The sequence below is a fragment of the Rhinoderma darwinii genome, chromosome 5 (genome assembly GCF_050947455.1).
Source record: "Rhinoderma darwinii isolate aRhiDar2 chromosome 5, aRhiDar2.hap1, whole genome shotgun sequence".
Taxonomy (NCBI): Eukaryota; Metazoa; Chordata; class Amphibia; order Anura; family Rhinodermatidae; genus Rhinoderma; species Rhinoderma darwinii.
The window spans coordinates 113,170,656-113,191,605 of record NC_134691.1 but is presented as its reverse complement, the minus strand read 5'-3'; the positions used below and the strand labels follow the sequence as shown (position 1 = coordinate 113,191,605).

Below are 20,950 nucleotides of genomic sequence, written 5' to 3'. Positions count from 1 at the left end.
ACAGGACCCACATTAACCAGTGTTTGGGGTTATAAAGGACGCAATAGGTACAACAAAGAAAGCAGGACCATCTGTTGTAAATACCAAAGCTTAGATCACATCTGGGGTAGCAGTCTGAAGAATGAGGAAACCGTAATCAAAGTCTTACTAAATTGTATTAAACATTTTAGTGTTACTAAATTTAAGAGGGACGATTGAAGTAGCATTTATAGTTCAAAGTTTAATTTTTTGTATTTATGATGTTAAGGTTTTTATATTCTTTGTTTTATATTATAATTTATAGATGTATATGTATCCGCACAATTGATATTTCCATATATGCTTATGTGCTATAACTCGAAGCCATAAGCGAAGAAGGATGATTGAAAAGAAACAGATACACACCACTGCTGGTCCCCAGTGTTTATACGTTAGCAACTTAACTTGACGTGTTTGCAAGGCAATGTAATGTATAGCTTTATTATCGGTGTGAGTGACCTGAACACTATAAGAAGCGCCTCTGCGCGTATCTCAGTGGGCTGTACTTTGTACATTACTTTATGGTAATGTTCTGTATGTACCTCTGTTGATATCAATAAAGGAGGAAGTAATTTCATCAAGTTTCATCTCCAAGTTTTTTCCTACGCCAATACTCACCAGAGTGTTTATTCACGGACTACAAGTTGAGATCTGGAAATGGTGAGGAATTAAAACACCGTTTATTACAAAGTTGCAAAACTTGCACAAAACTTTAACCAAGGGTCTACACAATGACCCTGACACAGTCTGTAAGTGTACTGATAATATAGGTGGGTCATCACTTAAAAAGCATGTGCCGGTAGTTTGTAATTGATCTTTGCTTGTGGGGGGGGGGGGGGGGGGGATCACGTCCCCATATTCTACCATGTGAACTGTAGTCATTGAATAGCACTTGTCAAGTCCTAGACAAGCAATACAAACCGTAGTACAGCAAGTTTCTGTTATATTCCGATGTGAATCTTTCCTGCAGCACTTGATCACTTAACTCTCACGGACTAGCAGGAGGCGCTGTCATGCATTTGCGAATTAGAAAAGAATGTCGATGATGAGAGTGATATTTCAGAGAGCATGTGTTTTATAATTCAGAAACTTGGAACTACTGTACCTGCCGGACTTGCTATTGCCTCATTAGCATGTCTGGTGGGGGTAGATAATACAGGAAGGTATATTATGCTGTCTCTCGCCATATATCGGATGACAGGTCCACTTTAAAGAGAACCTATCTTCATTTTTTGTTTCTACTTTCTTGTTCCTACCGGGCCTAATGATCATTATTATAGTGAAAAATAAATAAATAAATCAGCTCACCGCTCTGTAAAATCAGATAGGATATCGATGACCAATATCTTCTTCTAGATGAATTCATAGAAATAGGGTCCTTTGCATCACCCCAAGAATTAAAAAAAAAAACGAAAACTTTATTGTAATCCAGACTTTAAATTCCCACCAATGTTAGTGCAGATTGGCTGTTTACTGTGGAGAATTACAGGCATATTACCAGTAAATTGGGCATGCTGATTACATGGGTCACAGTTCAGCACTGATTATAATAATGCAAACTACTAAGTTTCTAAAATAGAAAAAAAACAAAAACTTAGTGGCCCATGTGTGCAACCATGGACTGGTAGAGAGAAGTACAGTATACGCATCACAGGTGGATATCAGTACAGTTCATATATCACAGCTAGATAGAAATACCGTTCATATAGTATGGCATTGTAAGTTGAACATAATTTTTGTTTAATAAAAAGGTCCAGAGGCTATTGTACCCACTGGAACACTGTAGAAAAGGCTATGTAAAAAAACAAAAAAACACACTGGAGAGAGTGTACATAATGACACATGGCTCAGCATATTGTTTTCCGCAAAAATATAATCTTAAAGTGTAGCTAAACGTTTGACAAACTTCCGACATGTCATAGGGACATGTCAGAAGTTTGGATTGGTGGGGGTCCGAGCACTGAGACCCCCACCAATCGCTAGAACAAAGCAGCTGAAGTGCTCATGTGAGCGCTCAGCCGCTTCGGGTCTGTTTGTCTTTTTCCAGAAATAAATGTATCAGTGTATTGACTCCATAGAAAGTCTATGAGCCCGTTCTCCGATACTTAGGCTTTCCGAAAAAAGCCGAACAGAAACGAAGCGGTTGAGCGCTCACACGAGCACTTCAGCTGCTTTGTTCTAGCGATTGGTGAGGGTCTCAGTGCTCGGACCCCCACCAATCCAAACTTCTGACATGTCACTATGACATGTCAGAAGTTTGTTAAACGTTTAGCTACACTTTAATAGTATGGAAACAGATGTCAGTACCTCAGTGTAAATCAATTTCAAGTTTCTAAACGTTATATACAAAAACGGTATGAAAAAGGAACATATTTTGCTGTTAGACAAAAAAACAGAAACAAAAAACAAAATTGCGGAAGTAAAAATTTCTGTCAATTTCTATGTGTTGTATTTAATATTGTACATATTCTATTTTTTCATAATATGAGCTTCTATATAGTTTCTGGTTATGGCTTTTAAAGTTTAAAATGAAATTTACAATTTTATTTCCACCAATAAATGTATCACTAAGAGGGCAGATCTTATTCTACACTGATATTATATGAAGTAAGCATTTTTATTGTTTGCAGTAATACATACATTATGAACGCTCCCCTTTATCTTCTGGTTGTGACTGGTTTTGTGGCACAGATAAAAGCCATTGCTCACAAAAGCTTCTACACAGCCTAAGAACATATGTGCCCCAAGGAATGTGGGTCACTTATTTTTTTATAGATGAGCCATATGGAGAAAGTGGATCTCTTATAAAGAGTTTAAACCAAAATGAAAACTAGGCCCAATTTGTTTTAGGCTTTTTAATACCATTATGTCGTTATTTATATATAAAAACAGACCTCTTCACACATTATAAAAGAACAAAAACACAACATACAAAAAGGTAAGCAAAATTGATTTATGGAACATTTTGAAGTATTGACTGAAAGTGCAACAAGTTAAAAAAATTAAAAATCCTGGAATTAGAGGAATAAGGTCAAGAGAAATATACATAATACACTTTTCCGGTTAACAATACCTTTGTGTTTACAGTTTAATACAATGCAAGGAACAAATGCAATTTAAGACATGAATGTCATAATATCAAGGGTACCATCAAACTCTTTTCTGTTACAGAAATTTTGATTTCCCAAATGTAAAAGATATTTTAAATGGTAATGATATTGTAAACTATATAATAAAATTTAATTTTACATGGTTTATAAAAAATACATTCTGTGAATCTGAAATAGTACACAGAAATCTAAAACATTTACATACATTTAGAGTATAAAAACAAAATACAATATCGTTACCAAAAATTAGATGTGTCTTTCTATGTAGTACATATTCTTCCTTACCATCTTTGCGGTTTGAGTAGAAAGTGCCTACTTAAGTAGATGTACTATTCTTGATCAATACAGATCATATATCTTAGTAGCATGAATGGAGTTCTATACATTGGGCATTATGGAGCCTGGGGACAATGCCCTCAGAACATGCAGTGCATACATTTCACGGCTTTGCTGCCATAGTCAATGCACTCTGGTCCAACACACTCACAACAAGCATTGTGAAACCACCGGTATTTTGATGCGCCCATAGATTCGCAGGAAACTTTGCACTGATGGATAGACATGCAGTCATCAAAGTATACTACGGTGCACATGTGCTCTGTAAAATAAATAAATACAGAATTAATATAATAAATCAAATGGCGATTTCTAATTTTTATTGGTAAATATTTTCTAGGTTGTTCTTGCATGTCAAAAGAACTAAGTTTTACTAAACACGAAAGTTTTCAGATGTGAGTGAATGCCCATGTTGCTAAATGGTGGCTAGGTACAGCATGAACATGATCTAGAAGACTCCTTCTCCTCTTATCTATATGCATGCTTTCTTTTCAAAATGCACAAGCATGAGGAGTTCAGGCACAATTTTGCGAAGTTTAGCTCTATTACACTAAATTATCTTATCCATCGTCCTCAATGTGGTTTAAGGGCTGGAGCCATGCAGATCATTTCATTTCACCTTGGTCACCAGCTATGTGTAAAGTAAAACAGATACAAATATAAAGATAGGAGGTGAGTTCGACGGTTTCTGATTTATTAGCCATTAACAGGGCAAGATAGTGCATGGTTTGTCTAGAAGGCATAACTTGAGGTTTCTGGGTCTCAAGGCCAAACCTTTAACAGGGCCCCAACCTACCATGTGCCATATATAATACTGGTGTCTTTTTTTTTTTTTAATTGACTAGTTTATATACAGGGTGGGCCCTTTATATGGATACACCTAAATAAAAATGGGAATGGTTGGTGATATTAACTTCCTGTTTGTGGCACATTAGTATATGGGAGGGGGGAAACTTTTCAAGCTGGGTGTTGACCATGGCGGCCATTTTGAAGTTGGCCATTTTGTATCCAACTTTAGTTTTTTCAATGGGAAGAGGGTCATGTGACACATCAAACTTATCGAGAATTTCACAAGAAAAACAATGGTGTGCTTGGTTTTAACGTTACTTTATTCTTTCAAGAGTTATTTACAAGCTTCTCTTTGTTTACAGCCATTGACATGTCGCAGAGGTTAACACGTGAGGCGCGGATAGAAATTGTGTTGATGTCTGGTGAACGCAGTACCCGGGTCATTGCAGCAGATTTCAATGCAAGACACCCTACGAGACCACCCATCTCCCATGCTACAGTTTGCAAACTGCTTGCCAAGTTTCGTGAAACTGGTTCAGTGTTGGATTTGCCCAAATGTGGACACATGAAAACTGTCACTAATGAAGAAACATCAGTGGCTGTCCTAGCTTCATTCTGCAAGAGCCCACAGCGTAGCACTCGCCGCATGTCACTGGAGAGTGGCATCAGTCGAACATCCCTTCGGCGGATATTAGCTACTCACAAATGGCACCCTTACAAACTCCAGCTGCTGCAGCATCTCAACAAGGATGACCCAGATCGGTGCACTGAATTTGCAGAATGGGCAAAACAAAAATTGGAACAGGACCCTCAGTTTACACAGAACATTTTGTTCAGGGATGAGGCAAACTTTTATGTGAATGGTGAAGTTAACAAACAAAACCACAGCTATTGGTCTGACACTAACCCACATTGGATAGATCCCTTAGACTTTTATCTTTGGGGTCATCTGAAGGCAATTGTCTATGCTGTGAAGATACGAGATGTGCAGCAACTGAAACTACGGATACTGGAAGCCTGTGCTAGCATTTCCTCTGCGGTGTTGCTATCAGTGTGTGAAGAGTGGGAGAAGAGGGTTGCATTGACAATCCAACACAATGGGCAGCACTTTGAACACATTTTTTAAGTGGTCAGAAACTTGTAAATAACTCATGAAAGAATAAAGTAAATGTTAAAACCAAGCACACCATTGTTTTTCTTGTGAAATTCTCGATCACTTTGATGTGTCACATGACCCTCTTCCCATTGAAAAAACTAAAGTTGGATACAAAATGGCCGACTTCAAAATTGCCGCCATGGTCAACACCCAGCTTGAAAAGTTTCCCCCCTCCCATATACTAATGTGCCACAAACAGGAAGTTAATATCACCAACCATTCCCATTTTATTTAGGTGTATCCATATAAATGGCCCACCCTGTATACACACAACTGTAATTAAAGATTTGATAATAGTCATGAAAACAGTTTTGCCTTTAACAGATAGGGCTGAGAAAGCCTATGAGAAAATCTATTGGGAGGCTGGTCAACCACAGGATCCTCTAGTGGACCAGACTCTGAGACAATAGGCCCCTAATACCATATGGACTCAAAAGGTCCAGCAGAAGACAACTCTATCGGGAGCCAATCATTTGCTACTAGGGTCTATTTCTTGATGAGTTGATTCACAAATATCCGATTAGAACTTATTGATTATATGTCCTGCGAGTGCAATGAGCACTATAAACAAGTTCTGTACGGATGGAGGGTGGGCCCTTAGAAATAATTTCCTGGGCAAATGGAATCCCAGTCCGAAACTTGATGACCAGCTTTATCCCTCACTGCTGAAAGAACCCATCTCCTATATAAATGTAAATATGAAAGCCACCATTTCTACCTTTAACCCACCACAATCTTATCCTTTCCATAAATTTATTTTTAAATTATAGAGTGAAGCAAAAGAACAGAATTTGGAAAGCTTCCAAAACTCTAGGTCTTTACCATCTCCCTCTGTTTTCTGCTTGAGATAGAAGTAATGATGTGTCAGATGCATATTGAAATCTCTATAAAATGTTAACATATGGTGGTGCTCCCTCGTGTTTGACTGAAATAACATCACGGATTTATAATATACCAACATTTGGTGCCACCGATTATGCTTTCTGCAGCTTGAGACAAACTTTAGCATGAAACATTTCATATTAAGCCACATGAAAGCAGCATAGTCCCTGCAAACTACATTTATATATATATATAAAAAAAAAAATAGGGCGTGAGACGACTTGGCAGCAAAACACAACAAAACCAAAAACCCACAGTAATTAAATAGAATAGTGAATTTACCACTGGAAAATATGACCATAGTCAAGGAGAGACACTTGGCAAACCCTACATATTGTGGGTGGCTAACACAGTTCCGACATGCTGGAGTTATGTGCAAGTTTATTAAGATAATAAGAACAAAATAGTGGATGTACAGATATACAGTAACAGTTTCTACATCCAGGATATATTTGTTTTTCCATCTTTGCCACCCATTTTTCAGGAAATTCTCTTCCGACACTTCTGAGATGTTTATCCTTCAACTACATCACCTCCGGAGTTACAGATCAGATTTTGAGTCTGGGTTATATTAGGACGTCCTGAGAACAGACACATCTGTACTGCCAAGCTCGAGGAGGTCAGGTTTGGTATAGAGAAAATAAATAGAACACACTGACCATTAGTCATAGAGTAAACACCAGGTTTTCAAAGGAAACACTGCTTCATGGTTTATAATTCCGAAGATAGATTTAATAATCCCTAACATTCGAGCAGAACGAGAATGTTGTTAAAGGCTATATTGACTTCTTTGTGCCTTATCTTAAACTCACGGTGGTGGTTAACAGAAGTGGTGGAGTCCTATATTATCATCACCAGGAGAATAAGTCATTCGAATACTGTACTCTTTTCCCCACTAGTGCGCCTTTAACCCCTTAATGACCAACCTATTTTAGGCCTTAATGACCAAGCTATTGTTTAAGTTTTTCCATCGTCTCATTCAAAGAGCTAAGACTTTTATTTTTGCGTCTATATAGCTGTATAAGGTCTTGTTTTTTGCGGGACAAGTTTTATTTTTTATTAGTACCATTTTGGGGTACATAGAATTTATTCATTAACTTTTTTTGGGGGGGGGGAATAGAAAAAAAACCCAGCAATTTCGCCACACTTTTTTGCATCCTAAATTTACTCCATTTACCGTGTGGTATAAATAACACAATAACTTTATTCAGTGGGTTGTTAAGATTGCAACGATACCAAATTTATATAGATTTTGTACGTTTTACTACTTTTACACAGTAAAAACACTTTTTTTTAAAAAAAAACTATTTGTTTTCGTGTGTCCACATTTAAAAACTGCATAACTTTTTTATTTTTCTGCCTATGTAGCTGTATGAGGGTGTTTTTTTGCGGGACAACTTTTAGTTTTTATTGGTACCATTTTGGAGTAGATGCGACTTTTGGATCACTTTTTATCACATTTTTTTTTAAGGCAGGATTCACAGAAAACAGCAATTTTTGATTTTTTTTTATGCCGTTCACCGTGCGGGTTAAATAATGTAATAACTTTATAGTTGGGGTCATTTCGGACACGGCGATACTAAATGTGTGTAACTTTTTTTATTTTATTTTAATAAAGCATTTTGTAAGGGGAAAAAGTGTGTTTTTCATTTTTTTTTCACTTAAATTAAATGTAATAAACTAGTTTTTATAATTTTTACTAGTCCAACTAGAGGACTTAACTATGCGATCCTCAGATCGCTTTTATAATACACTGCAATACTTTTGTATTGCAGTGTATTATTGCCTGTCCGTGTAAAACAGACAGGCATCTGCTAGGCCATGCTTCTGGCATGATCTAGCAGGCATAACAAGTGGCAGACCTGGGGGCATTTATTAGGCCCCCCACCCTGCTGCCATAGAAACCACCGACACCCGGCGATCTTACTTAGGGTGTCTGTGGGATGAGAGACGGAGCACCCGTGCTCTCCAAAACAGCTCCATTGCAGTGCTCGCTATTGAGCCCCGCCTCTGAGGGGTTAAAACGAGCGTGATAGATAAGGATATCGATCTCGTCCGTTAGAGCAGGGCTGCTCCCAGCCCTCAGCAACTGGAGGTAGCTGAGAGCAGGGAGATTTAATGGCTCCCTGCTCTATTTATTCTAATGCAACGCCGTAAAAAGGCTATTGCATCGAAATAAAGCCCGTTAGTGGCCACCATAAAAACACTAATGGGCGGTCACTAACGGGTTAAATCATTTTAAGCAGCATTAAAAAATAGAATCTCACCATAAGCCTCTCGAGATATGCAAATTAAAAATGAAAAAATTTAATGAAGCCATTAAAGGGGTTTTCCTCTTTGGACAATTCCCTTTTGTGAGAAGGGTCTACTATGATAAGCTTACCCACAACAATCAGCTGTAATTTGTGGAAGGATCCAATACAAGCGTTTAATTTCCCTGCAGCGCAAGCACGGGGGAAATTAAGCATTACATACTTCTCATTGAAATCATTAGACTGTCAGTATGATACATGGACATGCTGGGCAGTAATCCTTGTAAGGTGCACGGCTGCGCACCTTCCACAGTGCGCCTGCTCACTAAAGTTTAGAGCCCGCGCACTGTCAAGGGCGGTGGGCGGATGCAGTGGCGTCGCTAGCACCGGAGAGGGCTCCGGTGCTAGCGACAGCCACATTCACATGTATGTGCGTCCTCAGGACGCAGATACAAATGAATACTATAGGCTGCAGGCCACGTTAGGCCTACAGCCTATAAAGCGGTGGGAAGACTCCCTGCACAGGCTGGCGTGATGATGTCACATCATCACGCTGATCTGTGCATGCCTCCCGCCCGAGAGGCAGTGTAGCGCTCCGTCCGTCGAGGGAGCGGGGCAATGGAGAACTATATACAAGGGGAAGGGGGGCTGTGTAGCAGTATATACAAGGGGAAGGTGGTGTGTGTAGCACTATATACAGGGGAGGATTGCTTTGTAGCTCCATATACAAGGGGAGGGGGGATTGCTGTGTGGCAGTATATACAAGGGAATGGGGGGCTGTGTAGCAGTATATACAATGGTAGAGGGAGCTGTGTAGCACTATATAAAGGGGGGTTGGGGTGTAGCACCATGTACAAGGGGAGGGGGCGGGAATTGCGGTGTGGCAGTATATACAAGGGGAGGGGGGATTGCTGTGTGGCAGTATATACGGGGGGGGGGGGGTTGCTGTGTAGCACTATATACTAGGGGAAGTTGGGCTGTGTAGAAGTATATACAAGGGGAAGGGGGTGTGTGTAGCACTATATACAGGAGGATTGGGGTGTAGCACCATATACAAGGGAGGGGGGGGATTGCTATGTGGCAGTATATAGAAGGGGAGGGGGGATTGCTGTGTGGCAGTATATACAGGGGAATTACTGTGTAGCAGTATATACACAAGGGGAAGGGAGCTGTGTAGCAGTATATACAAGGGTAAGGGGGTGTGTGTAGCACTATATACAAGGGGGATTGCTGTGTAGCACCATATACAAGGGGAGGGGGGATTGCTGTGTGGCAGTATATACAAGGGGAGGGGGGATTGCTGTGTGGCAGTATATACAAGAGGAGGGGGGATTGCTGTGTGGCAGTATATACAGGGGGAGGGGGAGTTGCTGTGTAGCACTATATACAAGGGGAAGAGGGGCTGTGTAGCAGTATATACAAGGGGAAGGGGGGCTGTGTAGCACTATATACAGGGGGGGATTGCTGTGGAGCACCATATACAAGGGGAGGGGGGATTGCGGTGTGGCAGAATATACATAGGGAGGGGAACTGCTGTGTGGCAGTATATACAAGGGGAGGGGGATAGCTGTATGGCAGTATATACAAGGGGAAGGGGGGCTGTGTGGCAGTAAATACAACGGGAGAGGGGGGCTGTGTAGCACTATATACAGGGGGGATTGCTGTGTAGCACATATACAAGGGGAGGGGGGATTGCTGTGTGGCAGTATATACAAGGGGAAGGGGGATTGCGGTGGGGCAGTATATACAAGGGGAGGGGGATTGCTGTGTGGCAGTATATACAAGGGGAGGGGGGATTGCAGTGCGGCAGTATATACAAGGGGAGGGGGAATTTCTGTGTGGCGCTATCTACAGGGGTTCTGTATGCTGCTATTTACAGGGGGCTGTGTGGCGCAATCTAAGGGGGGGTGGCTGTGTGTGGTAGTATCTACAGGGAGGGGTTGTGATGCTATCTACAGGGGGTCTGTGTGGCACTATCTACAGGGACAGTGGTGTTGTAATGGCAGGGGGTAGGGAGACGGACAAGTGAGCCCTAATCTACCCGCCACTCTGTCCCTGCCTACTTGCAACGACCCGCCCTAGGCGACGGGGTACAACTGGGCGGCGGTCCCTGCGCTCAGTAAGTGCACGACAAACATACAAAGGAACACAAGCAAGGAAAAGGGGCAGTTGCCCACGGCAACACCGTGAGCAACCAGAGTGGTGAACGAGCCGAGTCAAGCCAGGAGTGTGCGAGGTACAAAACGAAAAGCAGAAGAGTAGTCGGTAAGCCAGGGTCTGTATGGAGCAGGATCAAAAATAGCAGAAGCTGTAGCTGGGCCAGGAAACCACAAGGAAAGAATCACAACCACCGAGGGAAAGGAAGGGCAGGCTTAAATAGACCGAGGGCGGGAGCTAGCTGAGTCTGGCCAGGTTACGATAGGCTCTCCCACTCCTAAGCCTGCCAGCCTGAATGGTGGAAGCAGGAGTCAGTCTCAGGGATGTATTCTCAGGTGCTGACTGATTAGTTCTGGGAGTTAACCCCGAAGCTGTGCCTGGCAGATCCTTTACAGTACCCCCCCTTTTATGAGGGGCCACCGGACCCTTTCTAAGTGGACCTGGCTTACTGGGGAAACGCAGGTGGAACCTCCTGACCAATACCCCAGCGTGAACATCCCGGGCGGGTACCCAAGTCCTCTCCAATGGACCAGGTACTGGAGGGAGCCTTGGACCATCTTGCTGTCCACAATCCTGGCCACCTCGAATTCCACCCCCTCAGGGGTGAGGACGGGAACAGGAGGTCTCCTCGAGGGAGCCAAGGACGGGGAGCAGCGTTTGAGGAGGGAGGCATGAAACACGTCGTGTATCCGAAAAGACGGGGGTAACTCCAGCCGGAAGGAGACAGGATTGAGGACCTCAATGACCTTATACGGCCCAATAAACCGGGGAGCAAACTTCTTGGATGGAACCTTGAGACGCAAGTTCCTAGACGACAACCACACCAGATCCCCGACCATAAACAGGGGGTTAGCAGAACGTTTATCAGCCTGAGTTTTTTGTACGCTCTGGGACACCTCTAAGTTTTTCTGAACCTGGGCCCAGACTGTGCACAGTTCCCGATGAACGACCTCTACCTCGGGATTGTTGGAACTACCAGGTGAAACGGAGGAGAACCGTGGATTAAACCCAAAATTACAAAAAAAAGGAGAGACCCCTGACGAGTTACTGACCCGGTTATTAAGGGAAAATTCGGCGAGGGGAATGAAAGAGACCCAATCAAATTGACAGTCAGAGACAAAACACCTTAGGTATTGTTCTAGAGATTGATTAGTCCTCTCCGTTTGGCCATTGGTTTCAGGATGGAAGGCAGAGGAGAAGGACAGATCAATCTCCAACTTCATACAGAAGGCTCTCCAAAACAATGAAACAAATTGTACCCCTCTGTCCGAAACAATATTGACAGGGACCCCATGGAGACGCAGGATGTGTTTGACAAACAAGGTAGCCAACGTTTTGGCGTTGGGTAGTTTCTTGAGGGGCACAAAGTGGCACATCTTACTGAAGCAGTCCACCACCACCCACACCACCGACTTGCCTTGGGATGGAGGCAAATCGGTGATAAAATCCATGGAGATATGTGTCCAAGGTCTCTGGGGAATGGGCAACGAACACAGTAAGCCCGCTGGTCGGGACCTGGGAGTCTTGGACCTAGCACAAACCTCACAAGCGGCGACGTAGGCCTTAACGTCTTTAGGCAACCCAGGCCACCAATAATTTCTGGTAATGAGGTGTTTGGTACCCAGGATGCCTGGATGGCCAGATAGTGCGGAGTCATGATTTTCCCTAAGTACCCTTAGCCGGAATTGCAGGGGAACAAACAGCTTGTTCTCAGGAAGGTTCCCGGGAGCTGCACCTTGATCAGCAGCAATATCAGAGACTAAATCAGAATCGATCGAGGAAATGATAATACCTGGAGGCAAAATACAAGCAGGATCTTCCTCCGAAGGAGAGCTGGCCATGAAGCTACGCGACAGTGCATCAGCCTTAATATTTTTAGACCCAGCCCTATAGGTAACCAAAAAATTGAATCTGGTAAAAAATAACGCCCATCGAGCTTGTCTCGGGTTTAGCCTCCGGGCAGATTCTAGGAAAACCAGATTCTTGTGTTCGGTAAGGACCGTTACCTGGTGCCTAGCCCCCTCCAGGATGTGGCGCCACTCTTCAAATGCCCATTTAATGGCTAAGAGTTCGCGGTTGCCAATATCATAGTTACTTTCAGTTGGCGAGAACTTCCTGGAGAAGTAGGCACAGGGGCGGAGATGGGTGAGGGACCTGGTACCCTGGGACAAGACAGCCCCCACTCCCACCTCAGATGCGTCAACTTCCACGATAAATGGCTCCATTTGGTTGGGCTGAACCAGCACCGGGGCCGAGACAAAGCACTTCTTAAGGACCTCAAAAGCCTGGACAGCCTCAGGAGGCCAGTGGAGGAGATCAGCACCTTTGCGAGTGAGGTCCGTAAGGGGCTTAGCGATGACCGAGAAGTTAGCAATAAATTTCCTGTAATAATTAGCCAACCCCAAAAAACACTGTAACGCCTTCAGGGAGGCAGGTTGGACCCATTCCGCCACAGCCTGAACCTTGGCGGGGTCCATGCGGAATTCATGTGGAGTGAGGATTTGACCCAAAAATGGAATCTCCTGTACCCCAAACACACATTTTTCGGTTTTGGCAAACGGTTTGTTTTCCCGAAGGACCTGGAGCACCTTCCTGACATGCTCAATGTGGGAGGACCAGTCCTTGGAAAACACCAGTATGTCATCAAGGTACACTACCAGAAAAATCCCGAGGTAATTTCTCAAAATCTAATTTATGAAATTCTGGAAGACCGCAGGGGCATTACACAACCCAAATGGCATGACGAGGTATTCGAAATGGCCTTCGGGCGTGTTAAACGCAGTCTTCCACTCATCCCCCTCTTTGATGCGAATAAGGTTATACGCCCCCCGTAGATCCAATTTAGAAAACCATTGGGCCCCCTGAACCTGATTAAAGAGATCAGGAATCAAAGGAAGGGGATACTGGTTCCTTACCGTGACCTTATTCAGGCTACGGTAGTCAATGCATGGCCTAAGACCACCATCCTTCTTTCCCTCGAAGAAGAAGCCAGCACCTACCGGAGAAGAAGAGGGACGAATGTAACCCTTGGCCAGGGATTTCTGGATATACACTCTCATAGCTTCACGTTCGGGACAAGAAAGATTAAATATCCTACCCTTAGGAAGCTTAGCTCCTGGTACCAATTCGATAGCGCAATAGTATTCTCTATGAGGAGGTAACACTTCGGAGGCCTCCCTAGAGAAAACATCAGCGAAGTCCTGAACAAACTCGGGTAGCGTATTCGCCTCCTTAGGGGGAGAAATAGAATTAACAAAAAAACATGACGTACAACATTCATTACCCCATTTGGTTAGCTCCCCAGTATTCCAGTCAAACGTGGGATTATGCAACTGCAACCAGGGAAGACCTAGAACCAAATCGTACGATAATCCCTGCATCAACAGTACAGAGCATTGCTCCAAATGCATGGAGCCAACAAGGAGTTCAAAAACAGGGGTATGCTGTGTAAAATAACCATTAGCAAGAGGAGTGGAGTCGATACCCACTACCGGGACAGGTTTAGGCAAATCAATCAGAGGCATAGCAAGGGACATAGCAAATTCCACAGACATGATATTAGTAGAGGACCCTGAATCCACGAAGGCACTGCCGGTAGCAGACCTACCACCAAAAGAGACCTGAAAGGGAAGCAAGATCTTAGTACGTTTCATATTTACGGGAAATACCTGTGCGCCCAAGTGACCTCCCCGATGATCACTTAGACGCGGAAGTTCTCTGGCTGCAATCTTACGCTTAGGACAGTTGTTCACTTGATGCTTGTCGTCCCCACAGTAGAAGCAGAGACCATTCTTCCTGCGGAATTCTCTACGTTGTTGGGGGGACACTGAGGCCCCGAGTTGCATAGGTATCTCTGAATCTTTCGGGGAGGAACGAAGCAACGGAGCTTCGGGAGGCATCATGGGGGAGTCGGAGGAGAAAACACATAAACGTTCACGTTGTCGTTCCCTGAGACGTCGGTCAAGTTGTACCGCTAAAGCCATAACCTGGTCTAGGGAGTCAGAAGAGGGATAGCTAACTAGCAGGTCTTTCAGGGCATTCGACAGACCCAACCTAAACTGGCACCTTAAGGCAGGGTCATTCCACCGAGAAGCTACGCACCACTTCCGAAAGTCAGAGCAATACTCCTCAACAGGTCTCTTACCCTGACTTAAGGTCACCAGCTGACTCTCGGCAAAGGCAGTCCTGTCAGTCTCGTCATAAATAAGTCCGACAGCAGAAAAGAAACAATCAACGGAGGAAAGTACAGGGGCGTCAGGAGCCAAGGAGAAGGCCCACTCTTGGGGCCCTTCCTGGAGCCGGGACATAAATATACCCACCCGCTGGCTCTCAGAATGAGGCTTTAAACGAAAGTAAAGCCTACAACTCTCCCGAAAGGAGAGAAAAGCCCTCCGGTCCCCTGAGAACCGGTCGGGCAACTTGAGGTGGGGTTCAAGAGGTGCGGTGAGGGGAACTACCAGGGTAGCATCAGGCTGGTTGACCCTCTGAGTCAGGGCCTGGACCTGTAGGGAGAGAACCTGCATTTGCTGAGCCAGGGTCTCACGGGGATCCATAGTGGTGTCAGGGACCAGGGGTAGACTAGGTATGGGCTTGTGATTATGTAATGGCAGGGGGTAGGGAGACGGACAAGTGGGCCCTAATCTACCCGCCACTCTGTCCCTGCCTACTTGCAATGACCCGCCCTAGGCGACGGGGTACAACTGGGCGGCAGTCCCTGCGCTCAGTAAGTGCACGACAAACACACAAAGGAACACAAGCAAGGAAAAGGGGCAGTTGCCCACGGCAACACCGTGAGCAACCAGAGTGGTGAACGAGCCGAGTCAAGCCAGGAGTGTGCGAGGTACAAAACGAAAAGCAGAAGAGTAGTCGGTAAGCCAGGGTCTGTATGGAGCAGGATCAAAAATAGCAGGAGCTGTAGCTGGGCCAGGAAACCACAAGGAAAGAATCACAAGCACCGAGGGAAAGGAAGGGCAGGCTTAAATAGACCGAGGGCGGGAGCTAGCTGAGTCTGGCCAGGTTACGATAGGCTCTCCCACTCCTAAGCCTGCCAGCCTGAATGGTGGAAGCAGGAGTCAGTCTCAGGGATGTATTCTCAGGTGCTGACTGATTAGTTCTGGGAGTTAACCACGAAGCTGTGCCTGGCAGATCCTTTACAGGTGTAATGAGGGATTCTTTCATTGATGCCTATAATTGGTGTATATAACTGTCTATTTTACTGCTGTACTTGTAATATTATAGTATTTAAAAAAGTAATTAAAACTAAAGTCGGTATATTAGCGTTTACTGGGGGTATTACTTTTGGTCATCAGATTGCCCACCATGGATGGAGACTTGCCCTGCTCCCTAACTGCCCCTCTCAGGAGCTGCCAAGACTTAGGGGGAACATTGATGCTGGGTCTTCCAGAGCGAGAGATGCTCTTTCTAATAGAGGAGCGTCCTAAATTGTGGACCCCCTCTGTTAATTTAGAGTTCGCTAATAGGGTTTTTCACAATGGGATTTCTAAACCAGACAACCCTTATAATATACAAGTCTAATTAGCTGAGATAGACTATAGAAGATTTGAACAAATTGGTAAAAAAAATAAATAAATAATGTTATATGTTGTGTGAGGTGCCAACAGTATATAAAAAAAAACAACAAAGTTTTTCAAATGTAGCTCCAATTGATCTCCAGCTATTCTTTGTGGACTTTGGACTTAGGCCCCATGCACGCAGCTGTGCCCGTAATCAAGGGCTGCGATTGCGGACAGCGACCTGCATACTCGGCCCGTGTTCCCATACAAAGTATGGGAGCACAGCCCGTAAAACGCAAAAGATAGGACATGTTCTATCTTTTGCGGTAAACTTCTACGGCCCAGACACCTTCCCGTAACTAGACGGGAAGGTGTCCGTGGACAATAGAAGTGAATGGGTCCGTAATTGCGGACCGTAATTACGGTCCGCAATTATGGATGATTTTTACAGTCGTGTGCATGGGGCCTTAGGGTAGAAACACACACAGCGTGATCAGGGAAGATATGCTGCGTGAAGCTGCACAGCGTATCCACCCTGAACACCTCCACCACATATTGTGGTGTGTTTTTTGGGTGGAATTTCTGCTGCAGAAAGCAGTGCTGGAGAAACACCAAAAACATTCATACTCACCCCGTCCCGCTCTTCTGTGCGTAGTCTGGCCTCCTGGGAGGACGTTGTAGGCCATGTGACCACTGCAGCCTGCGATTGGCTGCAGCGGTCCCATCGGATAAAACATCATCCTAGGATGCCGCACTGGAGAAGAAGCAGTGAACTCTGGGTAAGTATAACTTTTTTTTATTTTTCTTACGTGCGATTTTTACAGTGGAATTTCTAATTCTGCTGCAAATGTCCCAACACACACCATTCACCATTTTGTTGTGGGTTTAAGCACCCCATTAAATTCAATGGGGAAAACACACAATACAAGAGCAGCGACTCCACAGCATTCACTGACATGCTACGGCAGATAAAACCGCACGGCAGGTCAATTTATGTATTTTTTTTGGCTGCTTTTTTGTGCTGTGTGGGGATGAGATTTGTTGAAATCCTCACCCACACTGCTGCTACTCTAATATTCTGCGGATTTTCCGCACTGAAATACGTTGCAAGAGATCTGCAGTGTTTACGCTTAGTGTGTTCCTACACTTAAGGTGATATTACACGGTCCAACGGGAGCCGTGTAAATGAGCGCTTATCAACGAAACAGGTAGTGATACACACACACATTGTACATGAATAGGAGGGACATATTTAGATAAACAGGCAAATATATACACACACACACACACATTCTGGAATACATACATGTAAATATATAGACATACATACATACACAAATATACTGACAGGAACATATACAGATACATAAAGCGGCACCTATATACAAGCACAAATACACATTCCCATATATACACAGTGCAGATAATGTAGTAGATGTCACCTGCTATGTAATACAACAGATAACACCGTGATAACTATACCCATATATATTATATATAAAAATAATGTAACATTTAATTATGTTGGGTCTTATATACACGAATGTTGTAATTCAATATGGCTGTTCACACGGCCGTTGTTTCAACGGACCGTGTGAAGGGTCGGTGAGAAAATAGGACATGTCCTATTTTTTCACGCTTCACGTATCCCTCCATAGACTCTAATCTATGGGGGATGCGTGACATCGTGTCCCGCAGCGCAGAGCACAGATGCACAAGGATGAGCACGGATACCGTTTTTCACGTCCAAGATGTGCAACGCTCGTGTGAATCCGGCCTTACTTATATATAGTGCCAAGATATTCCGCAGCGATGTACATAGGTCCAACACTCACCGTCCCCATTGGGCTCACAATCTAAGTTCCCTATCAGTATGCTTTTGGGGTGTGGGAATGAACCGGAGTACCTGGAGGAACCCCACACAAACACAGGGAGAACATACAAACGCCATGCAGATGTTGTCCTTGGTTGGATTTGAACGCTGCAAGGTGACTGTGCTAACCACCGAGCCACTGCACACATAGTGTGTATATGTGTATGCCTCTAAGGGCTCATTCACAGGCTCACAGGCTTCTTGCAGGACTGGCTATGGGTGGGCGGAGCTTCCTCCTCTGCTCTTGTATCTTCCACGTGTGGAACAGAGGCAGAGCCCAGTGGCGCCCCCCCCACATGCTGGGGGGGGGGGGAGAAGCATCCTGTGCACTCGCACAGGTCGCACACCCCTAAGGCCGGCCCTGCTGCCGACAATGATAATAGTTTCGGCATTTAAAACGATGCAATCAGCCGATGAACGAGCGTTTGCTTTGTTCATTGGCTGATTGTTGCCCTGTGAACGCTCGTTTGCCCAATAATTGGCCAGTGTAAAAGGGCCTTTAGATTGCAGGTGACATTTCAAGGTTACATAGCTTGCAGCATTACCGTTTTGGTTTTGCAGCATTTGCAGTCAGGATGAAGGAATATCCAATTGGTTTATATTAAATGGATTTTCTTAGGAATGTTGAAAAACGTTCTGGCGTAGGGTAGCCTGAGCGCATTTTTTTTTCTAGTTTTGTTTATTCGTAAACCTCAACAGAGCTTTATGTCATTTTACCAACAAATGTACAAGGAATATGCATATCCTGAAGACATACTGCAACCAGATGTTTAGTTGAAAAATAAGTCAATAAATCTAGGCAAAAGCATAAGTACAAAGAAAAGAAATACTAAATCTTCAAACCAAATAGATTGGTACATAGAAACAAATTACACAATAAAACAAGAAAAAATAACCTGAAAAACAATAACAACAACAACTACATGTCAAGTATTTAGAAATTATTTACAAAAAAAAAAAAAGTAGTGACTGGAGAAGTCTAGTGTAAGTTGTCAGAGGAGTGGTACCAATACAACATAGCAGCGAAAAGTTACCCCATAAACATGCATGCTCCTATCAGAAGAGCATGAATATTTATATTAAAAGATGGGAATAAGTAGCTGCCAGACCAGACGCCTCATTGGCAGATTTGTAGGATGCCACTATACACTTTAGAGCAGTGTTCCCCCAACCGGTGGCTCGGCAGCTCTCCAGCTAATGGTAGTTCCAAACTTAGTACCTTAGTGGAACCAGGGATGTCATAATATTACTGAAACTTGTTACTGGGGTCAAAACCATATCACTGGCAGTTAGTACTAGTGTAAGAGCCTTGTGACTCGTCATATCTTTAATATACTTTTTCCAGTAAATACTCAGTGTAGCTCAAAATCACCTGTCGTATTTTAAAGTGGCACGCGAGCTACAAAAGCTTGGGGACATGTGCTTAAGGGCTTATTTACACGAACGTGTAATACGTCCGTGCAACGCGCGTGATTTTCACGCATGTCGCAAGGACCTATGTTAGTCTATGGGGCCGTGCAGACAGTCCGTGATTTTCACGCAGCATATGTCCGCTGCGTGAAACGCACGACATGTCCTATATTTGTGCGTTGCTAGCGCATCACGCACCCAATGAAGTCAATGGATGCGTGAAAATCACGCGCACCACACGGAAGCACTTCTGTGGGATGATCGTGTTTCGCGCAAGAGCAGTAAAAAGTATGTTTGGAAACAGAAAAGCACCACGTGCTTTTCTGTTTACAAACATCCAAACAGAGAGTCATAATGATGACGGCTGCGCGAAAATCACGCAGCCACGCATCCTATGTGATGACACACGAAGTTGTTAAGTGCCTTTTGCGCACGCAAAACGCCACGTTTTTTGCATGCGCAAAAACGCACACGCTCGTGTAAATCCCCCCTTAGAGTGTGTCAGCCAATCCCAATGTAAATCAGCTAGTTCAGATAACATTAATCCAATGTGTTAGGCCAGATAAAGAAACTAGATGCAGACAAGAGTAAAGGCCCTATTACACCGGCCGATTTTGGCCAATGCAGCGAGCGCCAATCAATGAGACCGCTCGTTGATCGGCACTCGTTTGCTCCCGTCACAAGGAGTTACGGCAATCGTGTCTAGACAAGGTTGAGAAAATCTTTACTAAAGAGAACCTCTATGACCTTTAATCTGTTCCTCGAAATGCCTGGATGATCTCTTTAGCTACGATACTCATTTAAGATGGTTTAAAGCATGTCGATCGGTGCTCGATTAGCTCCATTTACATGAAGCAATTAGCGGATTGTATGGGGACAAATGATCGTTAATACAATAATTTACCCTCATACATTTTGCATCTTCTCTGCAGTACAACCAGCGTTACACGGGGAGATGTACTGCTGACAAGCAATCAATTTTTCGGCCGCATAAAAGTTGCGATCAGCCTATGAATGAGCAGTTGCAATGACCGTGTAAGACCGTCCGTACAAGCGCCAATCACTGGCTCTGTAAAAGGGCCTTTAGAATACCCTCTTGCTTTTTGAAGGTGATAAGTGATACCATGACCAGGAATGAAAATACAAAAAAAGGGAGTTAAATACATTATCTTGGCACCTGCATTTTTACAGAAAAGATATGTAGTTTCCAAGTTCCAATGCCAAATTAAAGGGGTTCTAAAGTTTCAAGCAGTGCACAGATAATTGATCGTATAAGCCACCCTATATAGTTTGTGCTGAAAGAAAACACCCTGTTGGGGATATTTTAGCCATCTATTTCATGTGATTTACTGACATGTCAATTTTTATTTTTATGAGCAAAGTGTAAAACACACAATCATATTTCAAATAAATTACTTTAATATGACGCATCTGCTTCTCCACTTACTTTATAC

General features: G+C 43.8%; 1 protein-coding gene across 1 annotated transcript in view; it reads right to left on the bottom strand.

Annotated features, from left to right (window-relative positions):
• Nucleotides 1–2,957: 2,957 nt before the first annotated feature.
• Nucleotides 2,958–20,950, bottom strand: part of TWSG1 (twisted gastrulation BMP signaling modulator 1) — a 58,528-nt gene continuing 40,535 nt past the window's right edge. Inside the window, exon 5 of the mRNA XM_075828367.1 lies at nt 2,958–3,726. Coding sequence (XP_075684482.1) covers nt 3,545–3,726 — 182 coding nt within the window. The 3' untranslated portion in view covers nt 2,958–3,544. The remainder of the gene's footprint in view (nt 3,727–20,950) is intronic.